Source organism: Pezoporus occidentalis, unplaced genomic scaffold (genome assembly GCF_034315485.1).
Source record: "Pezoporus occidentalis ecotype Australia unplaced genomic scaffold, CSIRO_AGI_Poc_V1 ctg14, whole genome shotgun sequence".
NCBI classification, from domain to species: Eukaryota; Metazoa; Chordata; class Aves; order Psittaciformes; family Psittacidae; genus Pezoporus; species Pezoporus occidentalis.
In genome coordinates this window covers 6,330,440-6,348,098 of record NW_026913209.1, presented here as the reverse complement: position 1 = coordinate 6,348,098, position 17,659 = coordinate 6,330,440, and the positions used below count along the sequence as shown (strand labels likewise).

Here is a 17,659-nt window from a genome sequence, read left to right as displayed (position 1 = left end):
TGCCCCCCTCCCCCAACACATCTTGTTTAGAGCTTCCTTGCCCAATCTGGCAAGCCTCCTACCAAAATCACTCTTCCCTAGACCAGCTCCACCAGCCCCTAGTAGACCTGGCCTCCCGAATTGAATCCCATGTTCTAAATACCCAAACCCCTGACTCTGGCACCACCCTTCCAACCATTTATTAACCTGGCCGATCCTCCTAGCCTTTTAAAGTCCTCCCCTTTATCCTGGAGAATTGACGAAAAGACAATCTGAGCTCCAGGGCCCCTAACCACCTCTCCCAGGGCTCTGTAGTCCTTCTTTATGTTCCCCAGGCTGCTACTATCTATATCCCTGGCACCCGCATGTATCACCAGAAGTGGGTAATAGTCAGTGGGACTTACTAGAGCAGGCAGCCTCTCTGCCACATCCCTGATCCAAGCCTGTGGTAGACAACACACCTCCCTTGGGACTGGGTCAGGCCGACAAATGGGTGTCTCTGTCCCTTTCAATGTAGAGTCCCCTACTACTATGACCTGCCTCCTTTTCCTGGCAGCACCAGTAGTGATCTTCTTTACCAGTGCATCAGCCGGTTGCTCCTGGTGCAAGTGTCTTTTCTTGTTAATCCAACAGATTTAGGAGGAAGCATTGTTCTTCCTTTTTTTGTTGGTTGCTTTTGTTACTATTTCCCAGCTTCCTGGGTTAGCAGCCTCCTTCTTTCCTCCATGGGCTGCAGTGGACGCCCGAGGCCCCTGCACAATTTTGGCCTGGAGCAAGCAGTCCTGCTTCCTCTCAGCTTCCCTGACATCTTTTAGCCTATTGGCAGTGTCCCACAGCTCAGCCACCTGCTGCAGGAGGACCTCCACCAGGGCACATATTGAGGAACACTTGTCTTTTGATGTCTGTATTATGCTTGTGGTACACAGCCATTCTGTGAAAAGCCAATTCAACTCAGTCTTCAGAGTTTTGATCATTTCCAGCTGATGAGTTCCCAGTTTATAGCAAATGTTCATTGCTGTTCATGTGTCAAAATGTGTTGCCCTCCTTTTTAAAGTATTAAATTGTGCTTCTCTTTCTCATTCTTTGGAATTATCCAATACTTGTTACTGCATTTTGACCCTGCTGTCTATTGCTAGTGTTTTACACCATTGTTATCAATGCACTCCTAATATTTATTCTGAAGTCAGTGGTGAAAATATCAAGGAAGCTCAGCCCTAAAATGGATCTTCAAGGAATTTCTCAAGAAGCCTTTTTTGCTCGTTCTCGTTACCTATTGTCCTTCTCTTGAGGCAGCTTCTTTATCCAATACATTGTTTCTTTTTTAATCCTCATTTTCTTCTGCTTAACTGGTAGTTTTCCCAGGAGGCACAGTATCCAATACTTTATTAAAGTCAGAATAATTGAGATCTGATGAATTTCTTTTATAAGAAAATATCCTATAAGGAAAAGCTACTGCACAAGTCTAGTGAAAATCTGTGTTACATTTTACTGTTTTCTGTTCATCTTAGGTCCTCAATTAGTTGTTTCTTCAAAATCTGTTTTAGTTAATAACTGTCAACATCATTTTTCCCTCTTCGTTTCCTGCTGGCATTAGATTTGTTGTTGTCATCTTTCAGTAACGCCCTAAAATTTGGATTTAGATTTTTAAAAAACATTACTAAGTCTGCACTTTCAGGTTTCAGTTTTCTGTCAGTTTAGTATGTCAGATGTGTTCATTTGTGGAGCCCTCCAGTTTACCATATTTGTTACCTCTGAGTTTTATTCCATAGAACAGGAAGAGCTGAGAACATTAGCTGTTTCGCTTTTGAAGAGAAATTAGACATGAGGGACAGGAAGAAAAATTCCAACTGCTTGTGTCTGTGTTTCCAAAACCAGAATTGAAAGAATGATAAATTAAATGCCTCTGATCTGATCAGCAATTAAAAATGGAGATTTCTTTTCACCTCTGCCTTTCTTCTGTTGCTTTTTTCAGATTTTTGTTTTTCATTTTTTTTAATGGATTTTTGTTCCTTGAGTGAATTTTCCCTAATTTAAAAAAAAAAAAACAAAGTAGGCAAAACAAAATAAGAGCCAAAACCTACCAGTGATTGTCCCATGAAAGTAATATCATTGAATCCTATGACAAATGTTAAAAAACTGAAGACATTGAAGTGTGACCCACTTTATAAAATGATATAGACTAGAATTTCTCTACATAGGTGATAATGGTAATTAATTTTTAATATTTTTTTTTTTTTTTGTCCCCAGAGTATTTTTTTTGTCCCCAGAATTTAAAATCCTGTTGAATTCATAGAAAGCAATTGTGGAAAGACTTGTTTCAATTCCATAGTTAAAGCTAAATGCCATTATTTATATAAGGCTAGTATATACATTTTTTTTTTTAATTACAAGAATATAGGATGTCCTCCCAGATGTCCACTCCTTACTTTTTCATGCAGAATTAATTCTGTGAGAATTTACAAGAAAATCCACTACAGTAGCTCCCAGCAGCAGCAAATTATTATCTATGGGCGGATTTTCTGAGTTTTGGGTTAACTCTGCACAGTCAGTTCAGGTCTAGTAGCACATATTATCTCTAGTTTATTGATGTTTATACTGCTTTTGATGCATGTCTAGATGCAATCTTGCTGGTTTCATATGTCAAAAAAAATCTGGATTGATGGGCTCTAGTGGAGAAGAGTTGGCTTCATACAGGCCAAATTATGATGTGTCTGTATTATGAAGTTATATTATGGCCTGCTTTACTGCAAGGCTTCCCTGTCATCCCCTCTGCATCAGTATGAGTTCACTCTCGGGCTTCTCTTTAGAGTGAATCAGTCAGATTTCTTGGCAAGAGAGCTGGTATAGAATAAACGGTAGCTCAGTTAGGCTCCATGAGCTATAACTGGACTTGGAAAGAAGTAAGATTGATTTAGCTCTCTCTGTTCAATATCCAAACGGGCAATATTCCTCCAGAAACTCCAGAATTTGTTCAGGCCATGCACCGCTGTGTGTGCGGCACATCCTGGAAGGAGTTTGACAGCCAACAGACATTGCATTATCTGCCCTCCTGTGGGTCTAATTCTGGCACATGCATAGAAATAAATTAGTTGATGGTCAGACACCTCCATTAGTAGGCATCGTGCACTATCTCCAGGCTTTAATGGTGGTAGCATTAATGTTAAGTGGCATAACAGCTGAGTGCAGCCAGCAATCAGAGCAACAGTGCTAATAAAAATTAAAACAAATGCCACTTGTGTTACATAAAGGATCCAAATGGAAATTGGATGTTTTGTTGCAGTTTGGCATAAAATGAGCCAGTCCAAATCCAAAACTATAGAGAAGTCTCCAGTCCCATATCGCTGTCTGGATATGAAGGTACCTATAAGCCCACCAGGGCTGTGAACTTGGGATCTCTTGGCCTGAATGCCTTTTTTCCAGTACCCCTGCCACTGATCTGCCTGAGAATCTCTGGCCTAGAGCCACGTTGGCTTTCCTGAGTGTCTTGATCTGGATATGCTTGTTTGAAGAAAAGGAGGAAAGATGAAATACTGGACAGGAAAAAACAGTAATGGATATATGCTGTGCCATCAGAGGAAAGACTGGCAGACCAGAGACAGGTACCTCCTAGTTGCACTGTACTCATATACCCAAGAAGGAGAATCACCTTTCAAGTCAGCAGACTCCTGTGCTCAGCAGATGTCTATGAGAAATTAAACACAAGTGTTTAGCAGCTTACACACTGGGGAGAAAAAGAAAGAGGTGAACTGTACATTTGTCTTCAAGGATAAACTCTTTTCTGGAAAGCAAGCTGAAGTAGGTTTTAGACATCCTGATGGGCTTAAGAAAGGAGGAACGGGGAGTTCTTTGGCCTGTGTGACACAGGTCAGACTGGATAATCTGACAGCGCCTTGTGGCCCTAGGCGCCATCAGTCCGTGAAGCAGTCACCTTTTCATTTCAGTTGCTTTTTAGTCAGTTAGCTGAGCTCATTTAACAATATGTTCTTGGTACCTGTGTGACTCACTGATAATGCATACTTGAGAAAGCATCCATTATTTGCAAAGCCTGGCTTGCTTTTTCACTTCGGCAGAATGTGAAGCTGAAAACAGATGATTGATGGCTTTTTCTGTTTATTTTCTAAAAGATGTCAAGCAGCATATTTACTGACTCGACTCCTGCTGCAACTTGTTAGTTTTAGCAGTGTAAACACATCTTAACAACCCTTAGTAATTGTGGGGAGAAAGACATCATGAATATAATGAAAACTGACAGCACTGATTTCCATTCCTGTAATTTTTTTTAGCTTATAAAGACAAGCACAGTATTTTGCTCAGATGGAGGGGTTTTTTTGGAGGTTTTGAAACTTCTAGGTACCAGTTTATTGGTACTCATATTTCAAATATACTACCTGTTTGGTAAAAAAAAAAGATTAACAAATCATTTAGTTCATTATCTTTCAAATTGCTCTGTAGCCCTTTATTTATACACCCAGGTAAAGATAGATTTTGAAAGTGAAAGGTTCTTAGTTACAGAAAAAAAAAGACTAGCTGATGTGATAACTTACAGATGGAAAAGGAAGCTTTAGATGAAGCCTAAGCAAAAGCTAGGGAAGCATGTACCGTACAAATGAAATTGCATGTACTGATTTAATCTGTAAGTAAATGACAACAAAATTAGAGAGATTTGTTCAAGGATGCTGTCGTGGTTTAAACCCTGACTGCTACTGCTAAACCCAGGACAGATGCAGAGTGAGTGCAATATTCTGCCATGTCTTACCAATAAATCTTATAGGAAAATAATAATTTTAAAAATAGTGTTGAAAGCTGTAGGAAGCATCAAGAGTAATTTGCATGGTTTTAGCAATAATAAATTGTTTTGGAGTAAACTAGTAAATAGTAAATAGGATGGGGAATTTCATGAAAACGTGAAACTGGAATTCATGAGCATAATCGGTCTCACATTTTTAGTCATTCCTTCCATGAAATGTCATTCAGATACTTGCAAAACTCACCTCAAAGAGAAATTTACAGTTTTGGTCTCTTTTTCCTCCTAAACATACTAATCTTATTAAAAAAAAAAAAATCTGAACAGTAGCCCCATAATGACTGAAATCCTCGCAATTTCTGCCTTAAATAATTTATCACAACGGATTTATTTTTATGCCAGCATCATCCCTGGTCATACAGACGTATTCTTCTTCCTACTAGGGTCTCACTGTGCGAAAACTGTATTCCCACATTGTCTGTGTGGGAGCACTTCTCATCTCCTCTTTCATCCTTCATTTTCTTAGGCTTATTAACAAACGAACAAACACACCAAAACAACCCAGACTCCATTCAATGCTATTTCTAATTGCAATTCAGAATTCTTATTCTTTCAATGCCATTTCTGATCAAAATTTATCACTTCAACACAGATTACTAGAACTCCACTTCCTCAGTGCCTTGCTTAGTGGAATTAATACTTCCCTGAAACCATATTTGTCTTCATCATGATCTCATCAGAGTGGTGGTTTGGGATAATCTCACAGTTAGCTAGTAAATCTATGGTCTTTCTCCTGCTCTCCCTACTGATAATGACATCTGTTCAATAGCCATTTTTAGGCTATTTTGATCTTATTCCAGGTGTAAAATAAGTGAACTTACTCCAGTGCAAAAATGCAACATCAGATTCATTATAATTATTACAATTTCTTTTTTACTAATTTAGAGGAGCCCTTCTAGAAGATAATTTTGAATCATTTACAGCTTATTTGGTTTCATTAGGAATGAAAGCAGTTATGAATGCAATAATTTTGTTTACTTGGTTAGTGGTAAGGTCTATGATGATCAGGCTGCATTTGTAATAAAACGAGTTGTTTATGCTGAAATCAGATGTGCCAGTCATATTCTGTATTAATATCACTGGTTTCTTCTTCAGAGTTATTAGCATCGGTGATACAGATAGTGATGTGTCAGCTGTATGAGTAGTACTCGCTGTGTTTTCAGGGAGGACAGGACACACCGCTAAGTCCCGAATAAGCATAGAAGCCACTGTTTAAGTCCAAATCCAGTAGTAGTCATTACACTATAAATTAAATAATATGGGCTGGGCCAATTCTTTTTAATCACAGTTGACATAATACATTAATATAGTTGTGGTTATATTCATATAATTGCTCTACAGTATCAAATTTGCAAATTCAATACATTATTAATAACTGTGATCTTGCCATTGTGAATGTAGTTTTGTGTCGTGGTGCATGTTTTGTGCTTGGTCCATGTCCATGCAATATCTCTTTCTTGAGTTAGATTGTTGTTTTGGAAATCATACTATTTCAACATGTCTCCTTATGTGGTCTTAATAAGATCTGGGAAAAAAAAAAACATTAGTTGCTTCAGTAACTAATTTGCCTACTTTGTTTTTTGCATGAAAAAAATGTGGTTTTGTAGACACCTTTAAGCAGATGTTTGCTCTAGGTTCTAATCCACTGTTTCTTCTTGTCCAGTGCTGAAGAACTGGACAAGGTCACCCGCCTTTAAGATGTCTGAAAAGTTGTTTTGATTTGCCAGAAATGTTAAATGTTAAAAATTACTTATTGCATGCAGTTTGATATTCTTACTGACATTAAGGGAGGTCATGTAGATTTTTTTAATTAGCCTGCTAATATTCTATGTCATGACGAATGCCTAAAGTGAGAAAGAAATGTCAGCAGAGTTTTCTGCTGTATTCATGTGATTTGCTACCCATGAACATGCACAGAAAATGGGAAAATAGTGTTCCTGAGACCCTCACTCACCTTGTGTTACCAGCTTCATAAGTCCTCTGCAAACCCGGATAATGTAACCATACTTTATGTCTGCTTATACTGTGCAATAATATTTCCATCCTGTGGTTTCCACTCAGGGACAAGAGCATAGTTAAGTAAACAAGCTCATATAGCTGATACTGAAGTTATTCCTAACAATATAAATTATGTATGGACAAATTACTTCTACTGATTCAACTGTGGTTGTTAAAAAACTCAATTGGTCTTTTCCCTTATCTCCCATGACTTTTCCTGGGATATAGTCCTGTGATTTTTTTTTTTTTAATTGAATACTCGACTGAGTTTAATTGTCCTGTAAGAATTTCAGGCAATTGTTTTACCTTTCTTGTTTGCTTCTTTTTGAAGTCTACTCTGTAGAATCAGTGATCATCATATAATTTATGACTTCTGTATTTGTCCTTGTTTTCTTTTATGTGGAGCTTTTAGTCAGTTTGTGTCAATTCTGTTATAAAAATCTCTTTTATAGTGCTACTCTTCACTATGGTACTGAAAAGAATGCAGATTCACTCCTATTGGTAAACAGGAGGTAGAAAAATGGTTATTTGAATAATAAGTTATTAGAAAATAGTTCTTTGAATTATTACTATAGTTTGTATTAAATATGCCTAAAACACAGTGTCTTATTTAGATAAAAATTTTGGAATTTTTGACTGCTGCAAAATGCATTAATCTTGTCGATGACAATAATGAGTCATCTAGTGAGAGCAGCATTGAACTGACGGTACAATAATGAAAAAGGTCTCTACTGTCTTGTGTCTTTGTATATCTGACCTTGAAGAGAATTACAACTTGCTTGTTGCAGAAGTTGAGCATCTAATACACTGATGTACCTGTTAGTTCTCATATATTAAATGAGATAATGTTCATAATGATCAGTGATTCTTTTCTGAATTAAACATTTTTTTCTTTCTACTGATCTGGACATTCAGCTGCATTTATAAATGAATGTCAACACATGAAATTATTTATACTTCAGAAAATTGTAACTGCACCATTCCCATTCCTTTCTGACATCTCTTTCTCTTACCGTTGAGTCTTATTTGTAACTAAAGCAGTTTTGGTTTGCATTTTACATTTATGTAGAGACCATGAACCAAGCAACACCTGCTAGAAAACTGGAAGAGGTTCTTCACCTTGCAGAACTCTGTATCGAAGTATTGCAGCAAAATGAAGAACATCATTCAGAGGTGAGGTCGTAACTGTATTTGATGTAGAGAATGGCTTGTCCTAAGGTTTTCTTCTCCCCTGATGTGAAGCAATTCTGTCAAGAAACATTTTAGCTTTACTTTCTGACATATGTTTAAGGCAGTTCACATTTACAGAGGAATAAGAGACTTGAAGCTTATGAAAAGTGAAGTGAAATAAAACTCTACTTGAATTCGCTTGAATGAACTGTGGGTTTAGAAATAAAAATTAAAGAGCATAAAATAGAGAAAGCATCTTTGTGCTGGAGGTGGTGAAATGGTGTGGAAAACATTCATAGCCTTATACAGTTGTGCCTTCCAACTTTTCACCTCTCATTCAAAATAGAAAATATAACTGAATGCTAGTTTTGATCAGCTGTATATGTCTTGATTTTAACGATGGGTATAATAATTGTATTCACATTGCTCTTCTGTTGATTGGAAAAGTACTGCTTTTAAACTTGAGCTTTTTAAATGGCATTATATAGTAGAAGGAATAAAATAGAACGATTTCATATTTCTTACTCTCAAGTCTTGCTTCATGATACAGAAACCATAATATTTAGAATATTTAGAATTATAGCACTTTTTTTTTATATCAAGGAATTACAAAAATAAACTTGACCAGGTACACTCAATTGTATATATTATCAACATTTAATTAATAAATATAGTTTTCTAAGGTTCAGGAAATTGTTTTTAAAATATTCTTAAAAAACTTGATAAATATTTTTGGGGAAAATATGCAAAGGGATAAACGTGGTTTAGTATATATAGCTATAAATATGATCATTCAAAACATCTGGTTTTATATCACACTATCGAATCTAGTTTTTAGCTTACATCTGTCATGTGTGAACTTGTTATAGATGTTTTATCTCATACTGAAAAAAACAGCTGTTTTGATGATTTGAAATGAATTCCCTTGAGGTTCTGTTCTACACTACTGTTGCCACTGTGTTACTCTATAATGATTACTTAATAAAATGTATATATTGTTGTCTTTGTCTTTTGGGGACCTGCATTCCTCTAAGAATATTAGACTTCTGTGGAAAAGAACACAAAAAAACACAGATCAAATGAGCCATGTATGATTAAACACCTCTGTTCAAAGATTACTTTCTGTACTATGTATTTGCAGTCAGAAATGTGGTATTTTTCAGAAGAGTAAATATATTGCATATGCCTTCAGAAAATTCCATTCAGCAGAAGTTTTCAATCTAATCTAAGACAGCTTGAGAACAATTTTAAGATTATTCTCCCCTTCATTCATGTAATAAATATTCAATTTTACTGAAATGTATAGAGCATTCAGATTTTCAATATTAAATATATCTGAGAACAAGATAGTAAAATTGTGCATTCCCTACTCAAAACTGAGGATCAAATATGGTGATTTCATATCCTAATGTTAAGTAAACGTTCTTCACTGTTTTAATAGTGCAGTTGATGAAAAGGATCAGTAACCTCTAAAATAGTATATCACTTTTTTTAATACTAGATTTATTTTTTTTTTAACTCATAACACTTCCAAATATCTGGGATTCCCAAAGGGAAGAGAGGTATGTGATTCCTGATCAACTAAGCATTATTTTTCATCATTTATAGCATGTAGCTGTGCATTGATTGTGTAGCATAAATTGTTCTGATGATTTCTTGTGTTGTATTGCCACATTTGTGTGTCTTTCTGTAATCTAAGAACTTCATTCTTCCTTCAATCCAGTCAGTTTTTGTTTTAGAATTTATGTCACCAATTGCTAATTGCCTTTAGCCTGTTTTCATGTTGCCCATAATGACTGAACAACTATCTTAGCTGTAGTATTTGGGGTTTTTTATTCTTCTTCCTTGCTGCCTGAGCAATGATGGTTATCTCTTAAGAGGATCAGAATAATTTCTGTCTGGTTTCAGTTGTCATTTACAAAGGGGGAGAAGATAGAAAGAAAAAGTGCTGGGTTTCTGGTTTTGCTTTGTTTTGAGGTTTTGGCAATATTTTCTGAAGAGTTTTGCTTGCCTAAAAGGGACACCTGCCAATGCCTGTATACATTTCTTCTTTATTTCTTTGCATTTAATTATTTTCTTGGGTAAGGAGTCTGTTCCTTTAATGAGCTTCCATTAAAACAGAATTTACTAATGAGAAACTTCTTGTGCTTTAAGGAAAAAGACTCCATTTCAAACTCTTGCCAAAATTTTTGAAGCCTAATCTTTTCTTTTTACTAGGGTGGCAATCAGCATCCTCCAATCCTGACACTGAAATATATAAATTACTTTTCAGTAATAGCAAAGGATGCTCAACATTTATTTAAAACATCTTGCCAGTTCATCTTTTCTCTATTTGGCCCATGTCAAAAAGAATTACAGGCATCAGAAAGTCCAAGATACAAAACATATTTGTAGATCACTTTTCAGAAGTCGTCTTTAATTTGATGCTTTTCAAGTGTGAGTACATAATTCTGCTTTACCTAGAACCTGCATTGCAGAAATGCAAGTGAGGATTTCCGTGACTCTATTTGAAGGTGTGGGAACTCAGTGCTGGTATAGATCAAGCTACATATGTCCCATGCTGGTAACTCAAAACTATTCAGAACAAGATATTCAATGAGAGCATAAGTTTGAAAACAAAAATACTTTCTTATCTAGTATATGTAGGTGTTTCTCGCTGTCGCATATTTTTGTGAACTCTCAGCAGTATGTGATATTCATCCTATTTCGTAAGTTCACCTTCATCTTTAACTCCAGAATCACGCAGCTCCCTCCTATACAATACTCAGCTTCAATATTGACCTTTCAAAGCCTAGATTTAAGTGACAATAAAAAGGTACAAGTCATGTGAAGCAGGCTTTAATGTGGAGCTGGCTTTGCTTGCTGACACTATTTTTAACAGATTTCTTCTTTTAAGCTAGGATTACCTAAGAATCTAAATTTTTACCAAAGGAACCTGTGTATTCCAATATGTTGTTAAGTTACTGAAAATTAATATAGACATTAATGAATTTAGAAAAAATGCATTTATAGCATTTGTGGAAGGAAAACTGGATGCCTTCCTCAGGAGAGCCAACATCTTTAAGGAAAAAACAGGAATTAAAAAGTGCTCTGTATCTATTAAAAAAAACCCTTAGACTTCAACGAATAAAATGTCACACTAAAACCATCCCTTCTGACTAACAAATGAGTGCAAAATGTCTTCACAAGAATTTAGTTGAAAAATAAATTCATGTGGTTACTTGCACTCTTAGAACTGAATGAAATCAAAAGCAGCACATACAGTAATTTTTCAAGGGTAAGGCCTTCTTTTTCTTTGCTGTCTGGCAAAATACTTGCAGAGATTTATGCTCCTTTTAAATTTTTTTTGTGTTACATTTTGATTCTGATTATATCATCTTTCCCAACATACTCTATTTGATTTTTTACAATTTTGATGCAATTTTTTCATAAAATAGTTTCACATTTATCACTGGTCCAGTTCATTCTCCCCAAATGAGATAGGATGTGACGTGACATATCCAAATGTATTTTGCCATAGATACAACACATCTCTTTGCTTTATGACTCGTGTTTAGTAATTCTATTTTCACATATTTGCAGGCATTCGCTTGGTGGCCAGAATTATTGGCTGAGCATGCAGAGAAGTTTTTGTCTCTGTATTCTGTTGATATGGATTCGGCGCTCGAGGCACAGCCGCAGGACTCCTGGGACAGCTTCCCACTTTTCCAGCTGCTGAATAATGCCCTCAGAAATGACAGTAAGCTCTTAAGTTTTTTACGTATTGTCTGAATAAGATTTTTCAATGTGCCCACACCTTAGAATGAGGTTTATAAGTAATACAATACTCAAAATAAAAGTGACAGTGCCTGTCTTTATGATATGTATGCTGGTGCTCCATTTCTTGGAAGTTGAGCTGTTTATCCTTGCACCATTTCAGTCTTTATTCTGGGAATCCCTTAAACATTCAGTATTCACAAATTGCTCAGTTTTAAATCAAGATGTACAAACAGCATAATATGTATTTAATGTTTTATATAAATTTAGTCTATATCGCTTAAATAAAATTGTAGTTGATATTTCATTCTAAGCCTTCAGATAAAGTACTTTCAGATTAATTATGTCTATAAAAGTACTGTAGGCTTAGCATGAATGCAATAAAATACACATAAGAAATCACTGTATTATGTTCACTTGCTGTATTGTATCATTATTTGAGTTGGACGCCAAAATTTGAAATAGCCACATTATCTTGCCTTTACTCGTCTTTGAAGAGAGAATTTATTTTTTTATATAGTTAAGGGATGTTCTAGGCATGTTTTGTGTGGAAGTGATTTTTATAATGGAATTGAGGACATAACCAGTGAAACCAAAGAAAATTAATTAGGTGTTAATATAAAAACATTGAAATGCACCTAACATTTTAAGGCATCATAAAGAAAAAAAATATTTGTACTATTTTTATATATTTACTCATATTGTATCTTAAAAAAAATGAGAAAATTACCTACTGTTTTTTAATTATGTTGGAGATCCAACTGCTAGTTTTATTGAATGATTAAAGTTATTCCAAAAATTTATATTTTTTTTTAATTATAAATACAAAAAAAATATTTTTTACTCTTCCAGAAAAATTTATTTCATTTCTGTGTAAGTTCAATAGCTTTTAAGAATTTTAGCTCCATGTATGGAAGCTACTTGACTGAAAGAATTGAAAATAGTATTCAAGAACTTTTCTGCAAGGTTATACATATTGCAACCTGTATTATTTATCACTTTATTATTGTTATCCTTATCTACCAAGTATTTATCAAAATTTATAGGTCATCCCAGTATAATACCTGTTGGCCACAGCACCATGTCATGAAATGGAGCAACTAGCAAATGTACAATTCACTGCAACATCATGGATAACAAAATTCATGGAAGAAAAGGAGCAAATGGACAGGGCCACTGAACTAAAAATGAATCTTAAACTGGATTATTGAACGTCACTGTTACTACACCACATTTGATGGGGTCTAGGACAGAGTGAAAAAAACATTAAAATCCAGTTTAGAGATCTCTTTTCATTGGTTATGTTTCCATACCCTGACATTTAGCAATACAGGAAATGCCATATTCCTGATACTCTGTCTTCACATGTTATCCTAGTGAAAGAAAGTGTATCTATTACCATTTCCCTTGGTTTGTTTTTAAGGTATTAATGAATGTTTCATCTGGATACTTTGATGGACAAACTGCAACTATAGAAGCATATTAAAATTGCCATGCTGGTAGTAATTCAAGATCAATTTAGAAGGCTGCTCAGAAGGGTGTAGGAATTGTTCAGTCTTGGTGCAGATCTCTTAAGAGTTAGGCTCCTGCAACATGCATTCTGCATTACTTTAAATGAATGTCTGATCATCAAAAATTCAGATTAAAAATTTCAAACTTATATTGAGGTGTCTTTCCTACCATCTTACATTTTCAGTCTAGGAAACAGATCTCTAATTTTGATGTTATGTGCGCTTATAACAATTACTTGGTTTTTGAAAGCTGTCGAGGTATTTTACAGTAGTCTTACGAGAAGGATTTGTGACACCAGTTTTAACTACATTATTATGTCATTTGTGTTCGTTTGCACTTTGATTCCAACCTGAGAGAAGTTGTAGAAACAAACGAGGGATGTCCTCACACGCAAAGGACATGCAGGCTACATCAGTAGGCTACTGATTTTTCTTTCCTTAGAAGATTAAATGGATAATAATGCTAAATTATTAAAACAACTTTCATGTCAAAGCAGTTATTAGAAATATTGTAAAACCTTAACTGAAGGATATGAAATGACTGCTGTATGAAATGTCACACCTGTATACCAATTTAAGTAATTCCCTAATGGCAAAAGATATAGTAAATGACAGTGTCTGGCAAGTGAAAGCAATCTAGAAAATTATACACTTTTTTATCCCAGAACTATTGGAAAGCAACCATGGAAATTAGTCACCTTTTAATTGGTGGATATGTTAGCAAGTGGCAAGTGACCACTCTACCAAGAACCGATTCCCAAGTGGAACATATCTCAGTGCTTATTCTCTAATTAACAGCCTTTTCACCTTGTAACTGCACTAAAGTCATTAGAAAGAGCTCCCCATGCTTCTATCATCAATTTTACAGTCTTCCACAATGAAATAAATCCTTCTAGCTTTACCTTAAGTGAAAACCTTTTCTCAAAAACTGTCCCCTTCATAAAGATAGATTTAGAAAAAAAATCTAAAAAGGAAAAACTGGAATGTGGTCTCATGAGGATAAAAAGGCTAGTGTTAATAATTAATAAGGAGAGTGAAGTGGAGTAAATTAGACATAATAGAGCTCACAGTGACTGGCAAAGTCACCTCTCATTATCAAAAAACTCATTAGGAAATGAAGAGGTGGAAATCCCACTGGGTTTTCTCTCTATGGTTATATCAGAGATTACTTTTCAGATTTCTTCCAAATGAAGAACTGTTAGGTCACCATATTGCATATTAGGTTAATCTTCAGTGAAATTTGGAGGACTGACACCTGCATGTTATTCTATCTCAAGAGCTTTAAATGAGCTCTAAGTCTTCAATGCAGGAGTCAGTTTTCACATAAACCTGACATAAAAGAGCTCTTAACAATAAAGAAATAATCTAACATTTACAGCATCAAAGAAAACTTATATGTAAGACTATTTTTATAACCATATCACTAAAATACAATATTAGACCATGAGATAATGAAATTGCATAGTCTTTACTATTCAAATAATATCAGTGTCTTATTTTACATAATATACAAAACATTGTACAGGATTCAAGCTGAATACTTTAAAGCCAATTTTCATTTAACAATGAGAAAACAAATGCATTTTCCAATACACTGTATAACTTTTCATGAAGTAAAAGGAGGGAGGAAGGGGGAATCCTGACTGAAACTTCACGTTTCTATTTTGAAGGACTCTATTTTGAATCACTTTCAGCTTCTCCATTTTTTTCTGACCTTACTCCACAACAATTCATAGTTCATCAGTGACTTCATCAGTGATTGCTTTCCTGTTAAGTCTGACTGAAGAACTGCTTAGAAAAATGGGTGGAAGGATGTGATCTTCCTATCCTAAAAATTATTTCAGATTTTCTGACAAGAACTAACAACAAAAAGTGATTTAATAAATTATATTTTGTGTGGAGTTCAGTAATAGATTGTAGATAAATTTAGTGTGATTTTTCAAAATGTAAAGGTTTGAAAAAATAGTGTACCTGCTTCTATAATAAACATTTTAATGATGCGCAAAGTTTCTATTGTTCATACACAATTATCCCTATGTAAAGCTTTGCAGATTTTATAGTGATAACAGTACCCAGTATCTCTCTATGCTAGTGATTTTTTTTTTCTTATTTTCTGTGATGACCATGCTACTTTTTGTCCTCAGAGCCTGTAAGTTATGTTATGAAGGGGCCTGCTCTAGAGGGCAATTTTCTTTCTCTAGTTGTTTAATTATTCAGATTAATCAGGTTTTCAGTGCCTCAAGACAGACATGTATTCATTCCTCTCCATTTAAGACAGTGTCAGAGAGCTCTTATGGTGGCAAATGCTAAGTTACATGAAGTGTCTATATATTTGGCTTATTTCAGAGGTTTTTCAATTGTCTATTCAATATTCTGCACCTTTCCTTGCCAAGTTTTCTTTTCAAGTATCACTTCTTGACACTATGTACTGTGCTGTCATCCAGCATTATTGTATTACTGCATTGGCATGGATCGGACAAAATTACGAGTATTGTAAGTTCACTCATAATACTGTTTTCCATCAGGTATTACTCAGTGAAATGTCTGTGTATCTGCTGTAATTCAGCCATGGTACACCTGTAGACAGTCCGATGAAACTGATTTAGAAAAAGCAGCAAGTTGAGTATTAGCCTCTTGAAAGCCATTGCCATTATCATGGGTATTTTTTCCACTACTGATGTTGCTAGTAGCAGAGTGGCAAATACCACTGAACGCAGCATCACTTTCTTGCTTTGTTACAGCCTGTGACCACTTTCATACACAAATTTATGACATCATATCCCCTATCTTAAACTGCAGTGTAGAGATTGAAAGCAATTTGGATTTAAGGTAATAAGGACAAACTTTATACCCACACCGATACCTCTCATTAAACCTTACACTTCTCTCTAATTGCAGTGGGAATCTTTTCATAGATCAGGGGCTTACAATTTTTGCTTCAGCTATTAGGACCTGCTTTAAAATCATAACCTATCATCTTCTTATAAGAGCTACATGTTTTGGTTACTGATACTGAAAGCTGACTCAAGCTGCATTACTGCTTAGCAGAATAGCCAATAACCTTTTGACTGGATGGGGGTTTTAGGCACAAGAAAGCCATGCAATTAGATGTTCGTGTCACTCACTTTGTCTTGTAAAGATAAAATAAATTTTCTGCTTGCTTCCACATAAACAAAAAATCTCTAAAATTCACTTTTAAACTATGTCTTGTATGTAAAAATACACATTTTGCATATAAGCTGAGATACTTCCAATTTTCACCACAATTTAAGTAACCGAATAATAAATGCTCTATGAAGGCCAAATGTAATATAAACAGGAAATTAATGGAAATATAAAATTTCTTTTTACAGGTTATTGGATTATTTTCAACTGCTGTAAATAGAATATGGATCCCCAAGGAAATTTCTTTTTTTGAAATTTACTGGTTTTATTTCAGATTTAAGAATATGCCAGAAAATCCAAGTGGTGCCTTCCCAAGAATTGTATGGAGAGCAGGATAATTATAGACTGTCTGCCAAAGTGCTAATTTTGTCAGTGGGAAAGAGACGCTTGTTAACCTGTCATTTTTCCTTTCTTTTGATTCTGCAGAATTTCTTGAGGACAGCATAACACACTGACTCCAGGATAACTCCTAAGCTGTGCCTCTCTAAGTAAAAGCAAAACAAACCCCCAGCTTCTGCTGTACACAAGCAGAGTAGATTCTTTTTTTACTATTAGAGGAGAAACCGCATTCCAGTGCTGTATTAATAGACTGTACTTTCATCTCTGATTTTTTTCTTGACATATTTTAATATATTTCAGCTACCTAATATGTAAAAAATTAATAACTTTAATCTTCAACTTCAGTATTTTAAGAAAGTTTCATCTGGGAATCTGTTTCTGTTCCTGTAATCTGTTTTCCATTAATATTGTCTATGCAAGAGCTTGCCCTGGCATAGGCTTTCATTTTGTTGTTGTTTGTGTGAATATGAGATGGCTCATATGAAGAGGGTGGGGGGGTGTCTATATCTACAAGACAATGGAGAATTAAGCTACATAGCTTTGAAGACAAGTGGCAGTTGAGGGATTTGAAGTGTGGCATTTCCTCAAGGATCTCATTTCCCATCTGCTTTGATGCACAGGTGGTACCTTTTGGCAAGATCAATTCTAATCATAGAGTGCCATGAGTCTGCTGATGATACTCAGCTATATCACTTACCCCTGCGCTTTGAGTTCTTTCCCTACCCTGCAGTAATCCTTGACAGAGATCTCCAGATGGGTAAATCAGAGCTGCCATGACCTCTGCCCTGGGAAAACAAAATGCTCACTGAGTTGTTGATCTGAGACAGCACTCCCATGTGCTCATGTACAGAGGGATCTCAGTGGAGGTGCAGTCATATTAAGAGTTTTGGCATCGTATTGGAAAGTTTCACTTCCCTGCAAAGACTGGTGTCAGGAT

General features: G+C 35.4%; 1 protein-coding gene across 15 annotated transcripts in view; it reads left to right on the top strand.

Annotated features, from left to right (window-relative positions):
• The window catches only part of CADPS2 (calcium dependent secretion activator 2), a 312,438-nt gene that overhangs the window by 237,191 nt on the left and 57,588 nt on the right, over positions 1 to 17,659 (top strand). For all 15 annotated transcript variants that reach the window (XM_062609680.1, XM_062609685.1, XM_062609684.1 and 12 more), the window contains 2 exons: positions 7,851 to 7,954; positions 11,534 to 11,690. In XM_062609680.1, the coding sequence (XP_062465664.1) occupies positions 7,851 to 7,954; positions 11,534 to 11,690 (261 nt within the window). The remainder of the gene's footprint in view (positions 1 to 7,850; positions 7,955 to 11,533; positions 11,691 to 17,659) is intronic.